Raw genomic sequence first — 20,800 nt, forward strand, 5'->3', positions numbered from 1 at the left:
GGCCGAGCCGGCGGCGTCGTCCCGACGACGGTAGTCACTGCGTCGCGGTGCTTCGCCGCCAGCGTCGCGAATCCAATATCCAAGAGCGACGGAACGGCCTGATGCTTTCTTCACGCACACACATATACGCGTCGTTCCGTTTCTCTCTTCCTCTTTCTCCCTTTCCTTCTCTTCCTTACGTCGCCAACCGAATCGCATTTCGCCGACGTTGCAAATGAAGCCTTAAGATTCGCGACGCTGAGTCGGCTGGAAAATTTCTACACGCCGCGATATTAGCGTTTCCGTTGTTTCCGTTTCTTTCCCCCTGTCTTTCTTTCTCTCGTTCCGTATTCCAAAAGACGAGACTAATCCGTTCAAATAATCTCCGCTTTTCTGAAAAGTCGAGAGACGCGCTGGAAAAAACGCGAGATGTCGATTGAGCAAATTTTTAATGCTCTTCCGGAGGATTAATCGACCGGAAACATGCCGGGAGGGGCGGGAGCTCTTCGCCAGTGCGCGGCCCTTTTTACGTATTACCGCTCGTTTCAGCATATATGACGCGCGTTTTGCGTCGTAACGACGTTAAGCCCGGAGAAACGACACACCCGGCCATCGGAACGACTCTATATCGGTGTATCTGCCGCGGAAATAGCAGGCAGGTCGCGGTCGTTCCGGGGCAAACGGGTCCGCCAGGCATGTACTCGGGAATGTAAATAGTAAAAACGGCAGTACCTACTTTCTCCGCGCGGCGAACGCGCGAGAAACGCGGACGCGCGGACGCCCGATCGTAACTAACGTGTACGCGCCTGTCGCGCGCTCCGATTTTTAAATTCAATTTACCGGAAGCGCGATCGAGCGAGCGAGAGGGAGTCTAATAATTCGCCCGGATAAAAAGACGCTTTCTCGCGGCGCGAGTTGGGAATTTCCCCGCTCCCGAATGTGTGTGTGTGTGTGTGTGTTTTTTTTTTAATTATTCGGAGTGTCTCGTTTTTCAACTTTCTGTAATTCGATGAGAAAAATGGATTTTTTCTTCTCACCGGTATGAATGATGAATCACTGTTATTCGGGCTAGAATATTGAAAACTAACCGTAATTAATATGAAAGCTCTCTCCCGAGTACCGTAGTCGTAAATCCGCGCGAGGAGGCGCGCCAACTCGCCGGAAAAGCTGCCATCGATCGTCGATTGGTCGTCGTTGTGATTCACGAGGGATGAGAAATCGCAGGACGAATTAGGAATAGTCGCGAACTCCAGTTTGATTTGCCCAGTCCTTGTTTTCGGCTCCTTGCCTCTTCCTTTATTTAACTTCGAAAATCTCTTAGGTCGATGTTTTTTTCAGTCATCACAGCGAATGGTCGGTCTCGCATATGTTAACGATTGAACAACTTAATTTATGTTGTTATCATATATTAATTCTGTTAATTATCACCATATTTCATAATATATTTCATAACGATTTAATGTAGCTCCTTATATTGGAATGAATGTCCCTCGGACGTATTTCTGTAAGCTGAATCTCGAATCGAATTAATCTTATTATTCCATAACAACGAAACCCTTGCAAAAATTCGATGAGATTGCTCAGAGTGAGCGTGTAACTCGAGTTGCAATGTACACTTTCGTTCTTTCGGGCTGCAACTTAAACGGTTACTTTGCGAAACTTCTTTAACAGCGTCCTTCTCCGTTATTATACGTACACTCACGTTAATTCGTATTTCAATCAGCGCCTGAGAAAGATAATATCCCAGAGCGCGCGATACGTGACACACCTATCTCTTTCTCTTTTTATCTTTCTTTCACACGCAAAGAAGAAGACTTCGACAGATTCGATTCGATCCGTTAGTTTCGCTTTATAGACGGGTCCAAACCGAGCAACGAGAATATCCTCCATTTTAACCCGCTCGCGTTAAAAATGTTGCTTCCTCTCTGTCTCGCGTCCTTCTTCCTCTTTCTTTCTCCTCCCGGCTCTCTTCTAGCTCTCCCTTCCTCCTTCCCTCCCTCCTTCACTCACTCACTCACTCTGAACACCCCTTGGAGTTAGAATGCCCGGCGTTTGTGGCGCGTTGCCGCCGCGGCGAATGCGCTCTCCCCCTCCCCCCCGCCGTCCATGTATATATACACGGGCAAGTTTCCGCGAGTAAACTTCGCGACGTAACCGACCCGGTTCTTCGTGTTGCAGTTTCGGCACATTGGTTTACATGGCCACGCAAATAGCATCCGGCATGAAGTATCTTGAGGAAATGGACTTCGTGCATCGGGACCTCGCCACAAGGTAAGCTCGCGCGCACCCCCTGCGCACACCCCGCGCTTTCCCGCGAGGCTGCTTTGAGGTCTCGCTCATTAATGAGCAGCTGTTGTTGTCGCATTATTGGTCTGCCGTTCCGAAAGCAGCACAGACCGATACCGTCCGTCGTCGCTCTCCCCCTCCCGTCGTGACAGAAATACGCGGGGGAGAGAGAGAGAGAGAGAGAACGCGTCGTCGACGAATCCGAAAAGATTTCTGCTTCTCTTTTCCGTTACAATGAGCGCGAAAAAGGAGATTGTCTTCGATGTTAATTTAAAGAGATGATTTTTCGACGTCTTCAACACGCGGCGAAGTGAATTTTTTACAAAAATATACAGGGTGTTCAAAAGTCTTCTGTTCGGTTTAACTCGTTCTACCTTCACACGAGCAATTGAAAGAAAAATGTCGGACATCCTGTGTATAAATGTATATCATATTGATTTTTGGGCGGTCCAGGTATGTTGTAGAACACCTCGAAATAAGGGATATGTGTTCTTTTTTATGTATTTTCTTTCTCGCTCGTTTAAGTTTTGAAACGCATTCAGGGGTTGGAACAACTTTCTGGAAAAAATTCGGTTGAATTTTGATAGGGAAATATGTGAAGGGACGGTTTTAGATGAAAGTTCTCCGTTAGTACAATTTTAGTGTAATTTTAGTATTTCAGGTTAAACGATAGCTACAAAGAGAAGCCGAAAAACGTCCAATATCAATCGATCTGTCGCTAACAGCACGCTTATAATTATGATACTCCGGCATTCATCATAACTTTTAATTTTATTTGAAGCTTGTTATAACAGATATATAAAATTATAAGTTATATTTATATATTATTATTAATATATAAAATTTCGAGTAAAAACACACTTTTAAGATAAATATAAAACTTTATTATTTAATTCATTAAAGAGAACAGACGCGATTATCATAAATTTGGGCACTGTTACTAATTGGGACATTCACCTTATGTTGAAAATACCGTAACATTTTTCTCTAATACGTGTTTTTCTCATATATTTTACAGTTTCAAAGACATCCGCTTGCGATCGATTTTATCGAATCGCTTTGGAAGGGTTGTTTCAACCCCGCGACGTTTCGTGTTTTCGACGCGAACCCGACATAAATTTCTTCCTTTCTCGCAACGAAAGGCATAATTCCGCTTCAAAAGATAATTCCGCGAGATCGCGACCTGCGCTCGCGCAGCGAGCGACAAACGCTCGCACGGGGTGGACGTAAAAGAACCGAGTCAAGCATGCGCGCGCGGTCGCATCACGCGGATGCGGAAAGATAACGCGTCCGTTCGTTCGCTCATCCGTTCGACGACCCGTTAAATTCCAGCGATCTTAAATTCGTCTCCGGGCGAGAGGAGGGAAGAACGTTTTAATCTCCCGATCCGCCGCCGCCGCCCGAGGACGGAAATCGTTCCGTGCGTCGAGCAAACAAACAGACTGCGCCGCATACTCCATCCGGTCTTTCTGCGAGCGTACGAAAGCGCGCCTCCGGGCATTACGTTAGAGGATTGCTTTATTACAGCGGTCGATTGTTTTATCGTCTCGCTCCCCTTCGAGTATGTCCTATACATATATATATATATATATATATGTATATCTATGCACATATACATATATACATATAGAGGATGGGCCATTTTAAATGACGCACTGAGACTTCTCGAAAATCAAGGTTTTCATTGAAAATTGTTTCGTACAAAAGTTTCGCAGTTTCGAGCGGGACATAAGATGATGACTTCGTCGTATAGTCGTACAATTAATTCAAGGTCACTTCAAGATCGACTTTATTTTTTTTAACGGAATCGTATAGTCTTTTTAACATAAATAAATTCCTCTGTTCGCTCTGCATCTAAAGGTATTAAGGTGAGATCATCGAAAAGTGAATACTATTCGAGATCTTTTATTTCCTACTCTGATAACTCGAAAGGTACTTAATGAAAAAAACAAACAAACTTTATTATAGTGTTTTGAAAAGTTCTCGAAGTAAGCTGCAGGAATGAACAATTGGGATTTCCATTTAACCAGTTAACTGTTTTTGACGAGTATACTCGTCATGAAAAAAGTACAAAATTTTGGCGGCAATTTAAGGTACGGCAATTTAAGGTTAAAATTTTGTACTTTTTTCATGACGAGTGTACTCGTCAAAAACAGTTAACTGGTTAAGGAATTCAAGGTGACTTTCATGCGATCTTCAAACGATTATTCAAAGTTAAAGCAATGACGCCATCTTATGTCTCCCTTGAAGTCACAAAACTTTCGTATGAAACATTTTTCCCTAAAGTGCTTCGTTTCCGAGATATAAATTTGCAACACATTAACTGACCTTATTTTACATGACTTTGATGTTGTTTCTAAACACATATAATCTCTATATAAATCTGTTCGACAGCGTGTTAGTTCACGAGACGAAGTGTCAGTTCTACATTGAGTTAACTTGGTTCTGCATTAAGTCTTCACTAGATCTCCTATTGTGCTCCTTTGATCCTACAAATGGAAAGTTATTTCTGTTTCCTCCGCTCATAAACTTAATGTAAAACCAAGCAGACTCAATATAAAATCTCGACTTGGATTGAGTGCACGTGTACTTTAACTTCTAAAATCGACTTTCTCGAGAAACCTCTTATGGAAAGCATTTATCCCACATTTCATTTACTTAAATTTACTTTCCTTCCCGAAGAAATCATCCCGTTCCTGGTTGCACCGCGATTACCGGGCCGCCCTGTATTTATATACACATCGTATATATAACGGAATATACAACACACCCGCTGGACTCACTACCCCTCTGCCAGAGCTCCATACGGCGCGACCGCATTTGGAAACTCTTGAGCCTCCCTCCTCCTCTTCTCTCCGCGACCCTCCGACAACGCCGGCAGCGCGGCACGACAACCAATATCGCGTGGCTATTAAAAGCGAGGTGAACGCCGCAGGCGGGGGGGGGGGGGAAANGCAGGAGGGAAGCCGGAGGGGCTGCCGGGGTCACGTGTTGGAATTATTAACTCTAATCGTAAACCTTAATTATCATGCCCTTCGGCACGATCGTTGTCGTAATGGCGGCAGCGCGGGTAAGGAGAGGCTAGACGAAAGGGGCGAGATTCATTGGTGATTTGTAGGGGCGGTCGGGCCGGTGCGCGAGTGTGCCAGACGATCCCATCGGGACAACACGCGCTCGATGATCGGGGATTCGAGGAGATCGAGGCGAGAACGGAGCGAACGACGCAATCGCGACGAGGAATGATGAACCGGATGTTTTTCATTAAGACGCAAATTCGCGGGACGCTAAAACCAACGTCGGGCGTAGTCGAGTAGCATCAGATTCGCTCTGGAGTGCGAGAAAATTTCACTGTTCAATAATCTCCGGAAATCCCTCCTCGGCAAATTTATCGGCAGATTTATGTGAAATCAGCGCGAACGATGACTGCAGAAATGCAGTTTCGTAAAATTCTTTGATATATTTCATCGTGGGTCTGCGTATACAGCGATGAACGAGGGAAAATTATGCGGGGCCTTTCCCTGATGCCCGTTTGAAATTTCTGCCCGGGACACCCTGTACAATTGTATCTTCGTACGGGCAGAAGAGCGTCTCAGTATTCGGGATCAAGACGCAGACGGAGCAAACGAGGCCGAGCAACGTGGCCGTAGCGGAACGACGGGGATACCTTCCGCTCGCGAATTGGATGGATCGTCGCTGGTGATTCCCGAGTTACCGCGGCGTCGCTTTTTGCTCGAACGGCTTCCCCCCGGCGGCGGGGAGCGAGCGATACTTCTCGTTAATTGTTTCTTCGCGCGATCGGAACGCCGGGCCGCTTCAGCGGATTTCCCCTCTGATCCGTCGACGACGCGGAATCGCTCGCATCGCGCGAGCGAGCGTTTCGTCGAAACGCGGCTGCTGAAAATCGTAAAAGCGCAGTCGCATTTGAATGGCCGTGGGAACAAAAAGTGACGGAGGGAGGGAGGGAGAAGGACGGCGGCGGGGCGAAAAGAGAGGAAAAAAGGAGAGGCCGACGGGCAAGGTTTTTACGGTTGACGGAAGTGGAAAAAGTTGCCGGCGAATCTGGCGGGGCGCGCACAGACGTTGACAACAACCGGGGGTGTGGGAGAGTTCCTCCCCCCTACCCTCCGGTGTGCGCGCGTAAAATAAAAGCGTCGTGGCAGCTACTAAACCATCCTTCCGTTCTCTCTCTCTCTCTCTCTCTTTCGTGCGCGCACTCCGACCCGCAAGCGATAAACGGCGAGGTTTGCGCGCAAATCAGCGCGAAACTTCGAACGACCACCGTCGATGCTTCCGACAAGCTTCCGTCGACGATCCTGAAACCGTGAGGTAGCTGGGCGAAACGCGCGAGAAGATCTCGGTAGAGGACGAGCCGGATGCGAAGACGCGACTACTTCCCGGCGTCGCGGTATTTTGCGGCTCTGTTAAAAACACCATCGTCCGTGTCATTGGCTACTTTCACGGGATAACGTCGGAATTGCTCGGATTATCACTAATTCGTTTTATTTCCGCGGCATTTCTCGGGGGCTGAATTTTCACGAAATTTCCGCAAACACGAGTATCATATCAGACGGTCGCTTATTTCTTCACTTTCGCAAGCTTTTTCTGAAATTTAACTTGCCCGGGATTCGCAAACGCGAATATCATTTTAAATCGTCAAGCATTTATTTATTTCTGCGAGATCTTTCGAGAAGTTAATTTCCACGTTGGTGAGCGAAAGTATCCTATCGAATTATCACTCGTTTACGTCTGTAAGATTTCCCGTGGATTTAACATTCACGGAATTTGCAAACTCGAGCACCGTACATACTGCACGTTTGACGACACGACGGTTACTTTTTTTATGATTATTTCGCCTGAGAATTGCAGAAAGTTTTAATAACTTATTTCGCCGATTAATCTCTCTCTTTCTCTCTCTTTCTCTCTCTCTCTCTCTCTCTCTCTCTCTCTTGGTGCGGATTATAATTATGAATAAATATTGACTCTACAGGAAGGCTCAACCGAAGCTCTCCAGGCGAGAGGGAAATGCTTTATCGGAAAACTAGCGTTTAGTTATGCCCCGTGTGATGTTTCGACAGGCTCTTTTGTTTGCTTTTGATACGGCTGCCGACTATAAAAAATAGAGCGCACGCGACATACACACATTCATTTAGCCGTGCGCGCGTACGTGCGTATGTAATACATAGACACAATATACATACATATATATATATGTATATACATATAGACATTGGATACACGAGTGCCGATAGAATATTGCAGCTCTACAGTTAGCAGAGAGCTCATGGCCGGCGTTAATAAAAAGAATGGGAGTGTTAATTTCGTCAGAAAAAAAAAATAGAACAACAGTTCTATTGTTTTCGCTTTCCGAAGTCTGCGGCACGGAAACAGCCATGAACGGGAAACCTCCCCCCCCCCAAAAAAAAGTAACCTCCGAAAACCGGCCGCCCCGCTTCCCCTTCGTATCGGTCCCCAACGGTCACCCCCACCCGGTGAGAAAAAAAATCTGTTGAGAGACCAAGGGACGCAACATTTCCGGACGTTTTTTCTGCTCTTTTTTCCAGAAATTGCATAGTGAGCCGCGGATGCACCGCCAAGATATCCGATTTGGGCAGCGGACGGAGTGCATACGCGGCGGATTACTTCCGCGTCGAGGGGCGCCCGCCGTTACCGATCCGATGGATGGCGTGGGAATCAATGCTAATGGTGAGTGCGTATCCGCAATGAGCGCCTCGGCGTTGCTGCGTATATACGTTTCGGAGCCTCTCGACCCTCGCTTTCCATCTACCTGCCTCACGTTATAGCTCGCTCTCTCTCTCTCTCTCTCTCTCTACCTCTCGATATTTTTCGCCTTCGGTCGTCGGGGAGATTTAACGTTGCCGCGGTATGGATCTCCGTGTTTGCTTTTTCCGGAAGCTCTCGATTTAGACGGGGCTGAGCGCGGAGGCAAGCGCGAAGGCGAGAGGCCGAGAGAGGGGGGAGGCGCTCGCGCGTTAGCGGCAATAAAGATCGGCGATGCGAGAGCTCCGATAGAATTATAGATAAAAAAGAAGAACGGGGGATAAATCAAATCGGCACGGGCGACTTTAGCCGGGGCGAACGCCGGAACGCGCGATGGGGAGGGGGGTGGACGAGGGTGGACGAGAGAACGCGCGCGCGACGAATCGGCGGACGTGTCGTTTTGACGAACTACGCGTCCGCGCGAACGCGAAATTTCGTCTCGCTCGGAGATGCGTAACGCTTCCTCCCCCTCTCCCTCCGTCCCTCCCCATTTGTTCCCGTTGTTCCTCCGGAAGCGGAGCCTGCATTCTTCTTCGCACTCGTCGGCCGAGTCGCGATCATTTTTTTGGGACTTTTTTATTCTCGTTTCCAACACCGTCCGTCGTAAACGTTGCGCGTCGCATCGCGGTTGCGAAGAAAAGCTCGCTCCACGGAGCTTTACGAGGGAGAGGGAGGCGGGAAAAGCGCGTTTCAACGCTTCTCTCTTCCTTGTATTCCGATATACACGGATCGTTAAAGATCCGCTCGTCCTTGCCGCCGCCCCCCCCCCCCCCGTGTTACAGCAAGTCGTAAATTGCGCTCNGCCGATAAGATTATGATGTATTTGCCGATATCCCCCGATCTTTTAAACGAATTTGCCAATTACGCCATCGAATCGGCATTGATATCCGCCGGCTCGTGAGCATCGCGCAGTTAAATTGATTTAGGGCCGTAATTGATTATCTTCCCCTTGTTAATCCGCGCCTCCTCCCTCTGTCGCGCGATACGAATCATCCGACGCGAAATCTCCGCTCGACAGGGGCCACACGCGGGGAAAGAATCAGTCACAGGAGCTGAAATCTAGCTGTGACAGCTAAAATGTGCCTTTGAAATAGGGACAGCTGGTGTCGTTGCTGTCGCAAGTAAATTTATCAGCCGTTTAAATTTCAGCGTCACAGTGTAAACACCAGTCGCGCAATAGTAACTAAAATCATATTCATTTTCTCGATTACGAATTTATTGCTTTCTTTTCTTTTTTGTTTTTTAAACTGTCCTGAGTCGTTAGTGCGTCTCGACTTTATCCGGAATCTCATTCATTTCATTTAATTGATTTAATGCTGTATCGTGTCCGAAAAACACGCACAAGCACTGATGGACTCGAATCTGAGACTTCTGGTCCAGCTAATAAAGTTGCGCCTCGCAGTAAACGCATTTTGCCTCTGATAGCCAACTTTCAGCAATGACAGTAAAGTTCGGACCAGCTAATGAGATTTAGCTGTCATCGCTTAAATTATTTCTCCGGGTGCAGAAACGAAAGAGATCATCCGTCTTTACCCACGACGGAAAAAAAGGGGGGAGGAGAAACCTAAAAAGTTGAGGGATGAAAAGATAAATAAGCCGAAAAACGAGCAAACAAACCCGATTATTAGTGAAACTCGTCGTCGACGGTGGAGCGGAGGAGGGCGGCAAATTAAGCGTCGCATTTGAGCCGGCGTGTATCTTGCTTTGGATTTCTCCGGCCGCCGATATCGGTCGATTCGCGAAACCGCCCGACATCAGGTCCGATAGAGCCGTCTGCGGTCACGTCGGTATTAGCGAATTGAGCCCCGCGATCGCAACGCCGCGCAGTGCGCCGCACGATACGCGTCATTGAGCTGCAAAAGTGCCGTGGAAAATATGCGATACGCTTTGGGAAATTCATTTTCGATGTTGAACCGGCTTTTACGGCTTAACTGTTCGACAATCCAAACACACAATCGTTCCGCTTCGCGTGCCGCGGCCGAACACGGCCGTTTCCGCTGGCGTTACAACCGGCCGCCCTCGCACGATGGAAGATACCGGCGTTTACTCTTCGCGAACTCCAAAGGGGCAAGCAGGGCATGGGGGAGGAGGGAGACGGGGGACAGGAAATATGCGCCAACTGGGACCCCCGGTGGAAGAGAAGAGTTTTATTTTTCAAGCGGCGGTTTAAAAGCGTTACGAGAGCGCGCCCTTGTAGACCGGGTCAGTGGAGTATCCGCGCTTTGATCGCACGTGGCCGCTGATGACGTAACGAGCGCGTCGGCCCGGTAATCACCAGGCCTCGTGTCTTAACGTCGTAACTCGGACGGAGCTCGGAATGCGAAACTAGTTTATTACGGTTATTACGGTTTATTATGCTGATGCTCAATGCATATGGGCGCCTTATCGAAGGGGAGTATAGACGTCTTGCAAAGGGTGAAATATGTACAACGTACGATGTGTTAAAAATATAATATGTATGAGGAAAAAGGGGAAGATGTGTGTCGAGTGACAACAGGAAGGAAGGAAGTGGAGATGTAAGAAAGAACGGAGAATAGAAATGAAGATATATAAATGAGTGAAAAGGGGGAACATTTGTAAATGAGAGGTAATTAAGTGAAGGGTAATAGGTAAAGATAAAAGGGTGGAGGGTTCGTGCTGTAGAATGAGACGTGGATGGCGCGAGGTGAAATCGGAAGTTTTGCGCGTTGAAGTGACGTTTAACCTTCGCGATATGCCGTCGTGAATTTAATGAAATCACAGGGCTAATTTGTTCTATTGGAAAAAGAAAAATTGTCTCTTTCTTCTCGGGAAAAGTTCGGAGGAAGCGCATAAAGATACAGAGGAAAGCGCGAAAACTGACATCGGTATGGTAAACTGACGTACCTACACGTTTCTCGGCGGTAAAATATTGAATTCGGTCGGACAGAACATGAATTTTGTCCACTGTGTGCAGTAGTTGGAACTGAAGTGGCAGTTTCTATTTGCAAGCGTGTCCGTTATATATATGTATATATTTTTTTTTTATTGTATACTTTCATTATTACTCGTTTATTGTATTTTTCGGCATTTGAGGGGACATTTTAGAGCGCTTTTTAAGTAAAGCTTTTATTCTATTCCTTCTCTATCTTTTTTCTTGCTCATGTGATTGACTCGAAGAATTATATTCATTTCTGGGATTCTCATCATAATATACATACATAATATATACATACATATATATATATATATAGAGAGAGAGAGAGAGAGAGAGAGAGAGTTGCTCGATGAACGATTCACGCTTCCGAAGATAAAATCGCTATTACTCGCCTAATATTTCGCGCTCCTATCTCAATTATATATATTTTTCCGCCGGTACGTCGAATACGTTTTTATCCAGGCCGGGGAAAGTGGCTTCGCGTTGAATGTATAAATTTAATTTCGCGATTTATTAACCGCGCTAGCGAGCGAGCGAAGCTAAGATATATATATATTTCCACGCGCTCCCCTATTCTTCGGCGCCGTTCGCACAGAAATCGTATATGAAATACATAACTGTGTAACGGCAAATTAATACGAAAATGGTAATTCGACGAGGACAGAAATGAGCGGGGCGGGGGAAATATAGTATTGAATAGCTAGCCAGCTAGCTCTCGTTCGCTCGGTCGGACAGTCGGCCGGCCGACATCGTCGTCGTTTCAAACTGACTGTGCGCCATTAATGTTTCATTATTGCCCATCATTTATCCGACCCGCACGCGCGCGCGTACTCGTCCGCCATTGTGCTGCGCTAATGAAACGACCCCGTTTCTAGCCGCGCGAAATACCGCTTCAAGAATTATCCGGGATTAGCGTCGATATAATGCTTTCACGTCGATCGTATATCGAGTCTTGCGCGATCATGGAGGAGCGCATTCCTCCATGAGCGAGCGGACGAGCGAACGAGCGAGAGAAATAGAGAGCGAGAGAGAAAGAGAGGGAGAAAGAGAGAGATCAAGCGGCGATTACGCATCGTGTGGAGTTTGTAAAGCCGATACCACCATTTGAAATTCCACGTGCGGGAACGACTTTCGAGTTATTCTATTATTCCGGCGCGTTATTCGCGCAGCGACGAACGGCCGAAACGGTAAAACGACGACATTAATAACGCGTCCCGCGCCGCGTGGGTCGCCGCCGGTGGCCCACGATGAACTTTCCGGGTCGTTCGATATTTCGGCTCTAAAACGAAACGTAATTGGGAAATACTCCTCTGCGCGGGCTCCTGTGAGGTACACGTTATTTAACAAATGCAGAGTGAGGCAATAGCTGTTACCACGCTTTAAATATCTTCGTGCAATGAAAGTATCAAAATTAAAGTGAAGAATAAATTAAAGTAAAGATAACGATTAAGATAACGAGAGATAAAGATGAATAAGGTTGACGTTTACAAAAAGTGCAGAAAGAAGGTTTCTTTGGATTTAGTGTACGTGTTTCATTTGAGTTTGTTCAATGTAAACGATGTAATTTAATATCAAATATCATTTTGTTTGAATAAAAATGTTTCGCCAGAGTAAATTATGTTGTTTGATGGAGAAAGCGATATTATTTACAGGAAATATATATTTTGTTTTCAATAAAGAAATTTCTTTACTAAATCTATTTACTCGCACAAAGGAATGTCTTTAATATTCTTCTGACATAGTATAACTTCTTTCAAATAACTTATTGTTTGGGATAATCATTGTAACGTTTGGATGAAAGTACGAAAGAAATGTGTTACTTGACGTAAAAATATTTATTGTTTGAGAAACCAATGAATCTTATTTGTTCAATCAAACATTCGTTTGTTCGCTCTATTCCAAAAAATAAATTTGTTTCGATTAAAGAAATTTTATTAAATCCAAAGAAATCTTCCCCTGTGCGCTCAAAGTGACGAGCATTGGGTATTAATGCTATTTCTATTTTCCACCCGATTTTCTTCTCCTTTCATATTTCGAAGATATTTCAAGTGATAATAGTTATTGACCCATCCTGTTTAATAATACGACAATGCGAGTCATCGGTGATCCGCGCAGCGTGGTATATACGTTCACGGTTGTTACGGCATGAGATAATCATTGAAAATTTTATAATAAATTAATTTACGTTAAAGTGAATTTATATTAAACAAAAATTAAATGTAATTTTTTAAATTACATTTACCGATCAAATACACTATATTGAATTCTAAATTTAATGTGATTAATTCAATTTAATTGTTCTACAAATGTAATTTAAAACTTTACGTAATATGATGCAAATTTTTCGTTATATTAATGCAGTGACAAATTTACTAAAAGTTGCTTTCAGATTTTCAAGTTACGTGACACATTGTGAGTTCTGATAAATTCTTTCGTACTTCTATTTTGTCATTCCATATAATAAATATGTGCCATATGAAGCGCTTATAAAGGATACAGTCTGTACACATCGACGAGTAAGATTGACAATAGACCGCGTACATTTTATACGAAAAAGTGTCTTCGGTCAAATTGGCTGAAATTGAAATACGTTTTAGTTTAGGTGCCGATCAAAAGTTTCTTCGGGCAAAAAGACCGAAAGTCTGTATGTATTCAAAATCAGGCATTTCTTAAACTTCAAAGCACACACATCAAATTACTATATCTTTTATATTTTTAATCTTCGGACATTTTGCTCGAGAAATCTTTTGATCAGCACCACCTAAACTAAAACATATTTCAATTTTCGCTAATTTCACTGAAGCTATATAAGACTTTATATTTTACAGCCATTTTATATCTTATAAGCCATTAATATTTTCTCATATAAAATATGCGGGGTCCTTTACGCACACCTGCCTATCTGGAAAATCACGATGAAGCTGATGTCTGCGACACGGAACGTTGAGGATATCAACCAACGCCCGTTCTACGGGCAAAAAATATAATCTCGACGACGCTCCAATTTGTGTTTGCATTTTTCCCATGTTTTCGCGCGTTTTCCTCGAGAAATTCGATCAAAGACGTAATACTCGATCGTTGCCACCCCTCCTGTCTATATCGAGACAGATTCGAGCCTCGGCCGCGTCGTAGACTGTTATTTATCGTCCGCTCGGCGGCGATAATTTACGCGGAAGTAACAACGTGTATGCGTGCGTGCACGTGTGCACGCGTGCGCTCGCTTCGCAAGTAATCGAATCACGCCTTAAGATCTTCCCGTGCACGCGCAAACTAACAAACTCTCCGCACGCATATGCAATCTTCCCAGAGCGCGAGCGCCACCATCGGCGGCGGCAGATATTATATAATTTACGTACTTAAGTCGGGGTAATTTCGCGTCGCGTACGCAGTCGCTCGTCGTAAATCGATTTGAAATCTTCCCGTTGTAACGCCGCGCATCACGGAGCTACCCGAAAACACCGCTCCCGTTTATTTATACATCCCGCGTCTTTGGGGTAGTCGATCCGTCAAACTATTTTCTTTTACGTCTTTTTCATTTTAGCGTAATATATATCATGAAATTTTTAATCTTTAAAAAAAATATGTGAAATTAAAAGTAACAGGTAAAGATATATAATGAATGTACAAGATAATGTTACTTTAGTGTTTTTATTTATTTATTTTTTGACAACTTCCCGTATGTCGGTTTAGAACCCAATTTCTAGAAGCTTCAATCCTCAAACATCTTAAGAAATAGTTGCAAGAAAATATGTAACATTTCTTATAAGACTATCGTATGTTTTGATAGAGACAGAAGGTTGTTGCTGGTTCGCATCGGTGCAAACAATCTGCACATAAATCTTAACTTTACACCTCCAACATACGGATCTAGAGGCCAAAAGCAAAACAATACGTCGGTTTTTACGTCTTTCCTTTACATTTACCTCTAACTCGTTAAAAATCATCCTCGCGTTCTCGCAAAGCAAAGCGCGCTTCGTCGCGAGCCCGCTTCGCTGTGTCACGAGTGTTAATAACAATAGCAGCGGATAAATATCTCAGATATTTTTCCACGGATGCGCGCGCTGTATTTGTTTTCCGTGCTGGTTTCACGTTTATCTTCTTTTCATTCGAGAGAGAGAGAGAGAGAGAGAGAGAGATTATTTGAACAGATTAGTGTCATCTTTTGGATACGGAAAGAAAGAGAGAGAGAGAGAGAAGTATGTATCGCTGATTTTAATTAAAAGGCCAACGTTCATCGCCGAAGCCTTCCCCTCGCGCACACACCTGTCGCGTATGATATTTTATCATACGATTAGTTTGCTCGGCGGATCATACACATGCCAATGGGAGCGGAAGGTACACAAGCATCAATGCGAGAGAGGAAAAGAGTAAAACCGATGTAACTGCTTTACAGCGTTCCGCGAAGCTTGGGCTTAACCGAGTTACTCGGCTGAACTTTGGGGGAAACTCGAAGGCGCATACAGTTACCATAAATTACTCCTTCGTGCTTAAACATTAGGTTCCCCGGCGCCGAGCAAATCTCGCTTTTAATCTTTTTCGCGGGGGATCGGATATTAGGCTAAAAAATACGCGCGGAGAAGGAAGTGGGACTCGCACGCCTCATCGATATCGCCATTTTGTCGCGCGACAAATTCTCTTTTCGCGGCATAATGCGCGCGAGAGACAAACGTGTCGAATAATTGGCGATGGACGACTGAATGAAGTCGCAAGAGAAACTTACACGACGCGGAGATGTCCCGGAACTATAAGTCGAAATTTTGGTTCCGCGTTAACTCCCGCAAATTCCCGCCAACTTGAAGAACCAACGGAGAATTTCGATATATAACGCGCTGTATGGACTATTGTTCTCCTTTGGAAATTATTTAACATGGAAATTATATAACGCTTCGGAATGTTCGATTATCTCGATATTCTCCGTGTTTCATCTTGATTTTTAATTTCACTCAGCGCAACGCGGTGATTCTGCAAATTGCAATTCTTGCTCAACTGCGGCACGCGCGAGAAGCAAATATGAAATAATCTCGGGCAAAATCATGGACGATATTCTGAAAACAACACGATGAAGAAGAAATGATAAATAACATGTTTTAATATGCAAATAACATTTGTTATATTTGACATTATAAATATGTCAATTTTATGTACACTTTGCTTTCAAATAATACCAGTGTTACATTTTTTTCTGTTAATTTTTGATATAATATTTGTACTACTTTTCAACATATCTATCTTGTGTTAACAAATTTGGATGAGCCGTTTGAGATACGTGAAATGCGTTAAGTTTAACGTAAGTTCTTTATCCTACTAGATTCAAGTAATTAATTACTCCAATACTAATTAGAACATTTTTCCTCGGAGTAAGTAAGTTTTACCTGCACAATTTACTTGGAAAATTTCATCGAGTAAATATTGTTTGATCCAAGTAAAAATTTTGCCATTTTGCCAATTTTGCCACTCTACCACTTTTTCCGGTGTAAGTAAATAATAAATAAATTAGCGATTACGGAACTTACGATAAATTCTGAATTTCGGCTCGGGCATCGTGCGATATTCCGATAACACTCCAGCGCTTGATTGGAGCCGGAAATCCTGAGACAACAACGGTCACGGTAGTTACCAAACGCACGTCAAGTGGACACGATCGTGCAGTTTCGCGAGCGAGATAACGCGACGAGTGTGAAATCATCAGGTTGGGCTTGCCCCGTTGTACATTCCGGAGCTTATCTTCGCAATATCGAAATCAATTTCGCCGCGTTCGTCTCTGTTCGCGAGCGCCGCGGCGGCATAAGTGCGAGAAGCGTGCGAAAAATTGATATAATCGTAACGATCGCGAAATCTATCAATGCGAGCGAACTAATCGCGCGTTTCGCGCGTGGTGGCGCAATTCTGTCGCGCATTATATAATACGCCCGGAACGAAAATCGCACCGCGCGCGAATAATTCCGTCGAATAATTCTACAGCAGTCTCGATGCATATAAAATCGAATAGTTAATGATAGAATATTGCGTTAACACGCAATTATGCCATTGCGAAAGTTACAATTTATGTGTTAAAATTTATGTGTTAAAATTGATCGAAAAATACCAAGTTATGAGATATTTATTACACCGCATCAGTTTTACATAAATATTTTTCGTATTTTTCAAATATCTCCGTTAGACGTCGAAGAGGTAATCTCCTGATTGTTTCTAGCGATTCACTTTGTCGGACACAAAAATACATGCATAGAAAATTATCGTTTGTTTCGGCGCCAAATATATTTTACAGCAGTAGCAACAATGCATTTAAGGTTATTATCATTGATATAACAATACTTACTGGAACGATTTTCCTCACTATTTTTGTAAGTTAAAAGCGAAGTTGGCGCCGAAACTAACTATAATTTTCTATCAGTGCACGTACAAAAATCCTTCGAGCTATGCAAATCGGATTGATTAGAAACGAAAAAATCGAAAAAAAATCACCTACAAACTAAATCATTATTTTAACCTCTTCAGAGATATCGATACATGCATGTATGCTCATATATTTTCTTTTATTTTAAATTCAAACGTTATTGACGTAGATATAACAAACATTATTGTGAGTAAATATTCACCTCGAAATTCTCGAGCAAAAAGAAGGGAAATCTCGTTTCGATTGACGGACGTTACAGTGTCATTTGGAATTTAAACAATTTTCTCCCAATTAAAATCAATTCGTGTCTCTAAAGAGGTTAAATTTTCGTAGTGATCTTTTTTATTGTTCTACTCACCGAAACCACAGTAGATTAGAGCCAGCCGCGTTCCGCTATACGATGCGGAACGAAAAAGAGGACGATTCACTGTGAGAACAATTTTTGTACTTTTAACTGTAATCGCACGAGTGAAAGAATTATAGTCAAGAGAAACATTTTTCTAGCAAGCGTTATTATAGTGTCATTGATAATAACCTTACATGCGTATTGTTACTATTATTGCTTGAATGAAAATCAGAAGAAGATATAGCTGAGGCCGAAAATTACTATAATTTTATTCGGATTTTTCTCAATGTTTCGTCAGTTAAATTCAACATGCGGAAAACCGGAAGCGAGTTAGTCTTTTACGATAAATCTAGCTTCGTATTTTACTAGCTGTAATCTGATTTTCGACTCGAAGGATTAAAGGGAAAAATATAGAGGACTCATAAACGTACCCTCAAGCCGACTCTGTTCGGCCCGAACCGAATCCTTCGGTGCGGCATCCGCGTTTATCAACCGTCGCGATCGCAAAAAGCTCTCTTCGGATCTGAAACAGAAGGGAACGTTCCTAATTAGCCGCAGAGCGACGAACGGGTCGCGCGGTCTCGACGAATCGAGATTGCGAAAATATTCAATCCGAAAATACCAAACACACGAGAGAATCAACCATGTCTCTTTTTCAAATCTCACGGGAATAAATTTCGGTAGTTACCCATTAAATTTCAGGACTCTTCTGTGTCACAAATTGATACAAAATCAAAGCTTCTTGTCGCTCAATGGCACTTCCGTCACTTTTGAGAGCATATTGTAAATTAATTACACTTTTATCATAAATTAAATAAAATCTAACGCAGTTAGAATTCCAAATGTTTAGATTGCCGAACAAAATTAATGTTATGCACTTAACACGTGTATTATTATAATAATGTATTAATTTATTTTCTCGATGATGTTACTTTGTCATCAATTGAAACATTCACCATAGCGGAAAATTATTCTCGCACACCGATTTGAAGAACTTCGGAAATAGCGCACGACGTAGCGCGTGACGTTCGGCTTCGCATGAAAAAGCGTTACGATCGCGAGCGCGCGGCGTATTTTTACATTTTACATTTTTTACATTTTACATTTTACATTATTTTGCCGCTCCGGAGGTCGGACGACCCTTAGGATAACAACGCGTAAGCGTAACGACGAAAGCACCGTTACACGTTCGACCAGTTTTAACGTACTACGTTGCTACGTTGAAATATTAATATTTTACATTACATTACATTATGACGCTTGATTATTTAACATGCGCGTGCAATAAAGCTCGTCGCATTCCCGTACAAATCGCGCAGTTACCGGGAATTAAGATTTAATATCGGCCACTTCGTGAATAATTACGCTTAAAACGATTGACCCAGTGTCGAATTATTTGGAATTTTGTGAAAATAAGATCGAAAAATCAGCCGTGAGGCATCAGAACGCGGTAAACTCGGAACTTTCCGCGTAGAAATTGGCATTCTACATTAAATCTATTTAGTTCTGCATTTAAGCCTTCAAAAGTCTTCTATTGTGCTGCAAATGGAAAGGTATTGCCGTTTTTTTCCACTTGAAGATTAATGTAGAATTAAGTAAATTTAATGTAGAACCGAAATTTCGATTCTAGGGGCTTTCGGAGGGTTCGGGGATGGCTCTGTACCGCGTTCGCACACGGAAAAAACCACCCCATCGGTGTAACTGAATCTTCCGTTGCCCGGGGAGAAGAAGATAACTCGGTTGCAGGAACAGAAAGATTCCCATAGGCGGTTTCTGCTCAGTCAATTGTTCTCAACCGAATGTTCTCGCAAGAATGTCCCCCGTTGAGCCAACAGAGATATCATTTCTCGTTACCGAGTTTCCATATCTTGCGCCATCGAGCTCTCTCATCTGGTCTTTATTCACTTGCTGGGGATTTTTTCCGCGCAGGAGCGATAATAATCTGTACTGAGTGATAATGATCTCACGGAACATTCCGGAGGCTAAATGGCGTCGAGAATTTCAACGTAAAATTGTCAAGATCGAACATTACCTCGCAAGACGATAAATTTCATTCCGCGGATGAATGATTAAATCTATTAATTCCCCTCTTAAGCGAGACGCGCGATTTTAACTTACGTTTCTATTTTATTTACATTTCTATCAGACCACACGAGTGAATGATCTGAACGCTGATGATGTATTACCGCCGATTAACCTGCAATATCAGCTGATGATTGCCGCAGTAGTGTACAGTTAGTCACACGTGAGAAAGCAAAGGACGAAATCAGTCCGGCTGTAAAAATCGATATCACACAACTGTTCCGTGAAAATGAATAATAAATGACGGATCGATATGCGCGTGTTCGCGTAGAAATTATTGCGATAATAATTGTGAATCTGCGATTGCAGCTGTGCGGTCGTCGGTAATTTGGAATCTATCGCGGTCTCGACATCTATGCATACATTAAAATATTAATAACGATAATGTAATATGATAATATAATATTGATAATAATAATAATAAATCTTTTTGTAGAAACTGTACTACATAGAGAAAAAACACTGGTTGTAATGCGAAACCAAACGTGTTCTGGTTGAAGGAAAGAGAATTTCTGGTTTTTGCAGACTAAATTCAGTTTTTATATTCAGAAAAACTATTACTTTCAATCGAACAGCGTTTAGTCCGTTCATTGTCGTGTCAATTCAGTCAAACTTTTTCCGTACGTTGTTTATTATTCTTCTTTCTTTTCTTTTGTGGCCAATAAATAGTTTAATTACGCTATAATTATTATATAATAACGCTGGTCAACAAATTTTGTATCGTAAATTCTATTCTCTATGAATTTTTATTTTTTCTATTTATGTGTTGAAACAGAAAATGACAATAAAAAAAATTATTTAGCTATAATTCCAGAAATACAGGCCATTGTAATTTTTGTAAATTAATAGTACAAGAGGTATGAAAATAAAATAACAAAATATATTTTTATTATTTCTTATTTTTATATTTCATATCATTGAAAGTGCAACAATTTCTTTTAAATGTAACGTTATTAAACGTCTTTTAACGGTCTCGAAATAAAGAATGTTATAACGAAAAAATAGAAGAAGTCTCCATTTCCCTACAGGAAATTCA

The 20,800-nt window shown here is 43.0% G+C and overlaps 1 protein-coding gene across 1 annotated transcript in view; it reads left to right on the forward strand.

Annotated features, from left to right (window-relative positions):
- The window catches only part of LOC106749403 (discoidin domain-containing receptor 2-like), a 325,440-nt gene that overhangs the window by 301,169 nt on the left and 3,471 nt on the right, over positions 1–20,800 (forward strand). The window contains exons 16-17 of the mRNA XM_014628805.1: positions 2,158–2,250; positions 7,827–7,968. Of these exons, the coding sequence (XP_014484291.1) occupies positions 2,158–2,250; positions 7,827–7,968 (235 nt within the window). The remainder of the gene's footprint in view (positions 1–2,157; positions 2,251–7,826; positions 7,969–20,800) is intronic.

Source organism: Dinoponera quadriceps, unplaced genomic scaffold (genome assembly GCF_001313825.1).
Source record: "Dinoponera quadriceps isolate SergipeBrazil2010 unplaced genomic scaffold, ASM131382v1 scaffold3386, whole genome shotgun sequence".
Taxonomy (NCBI): Eukaryota; Metazoa; Arthropoda; class Insecta; order Hymenoptera; family Formicidae; genus Dinoponera; species Dinoponera quadriceps.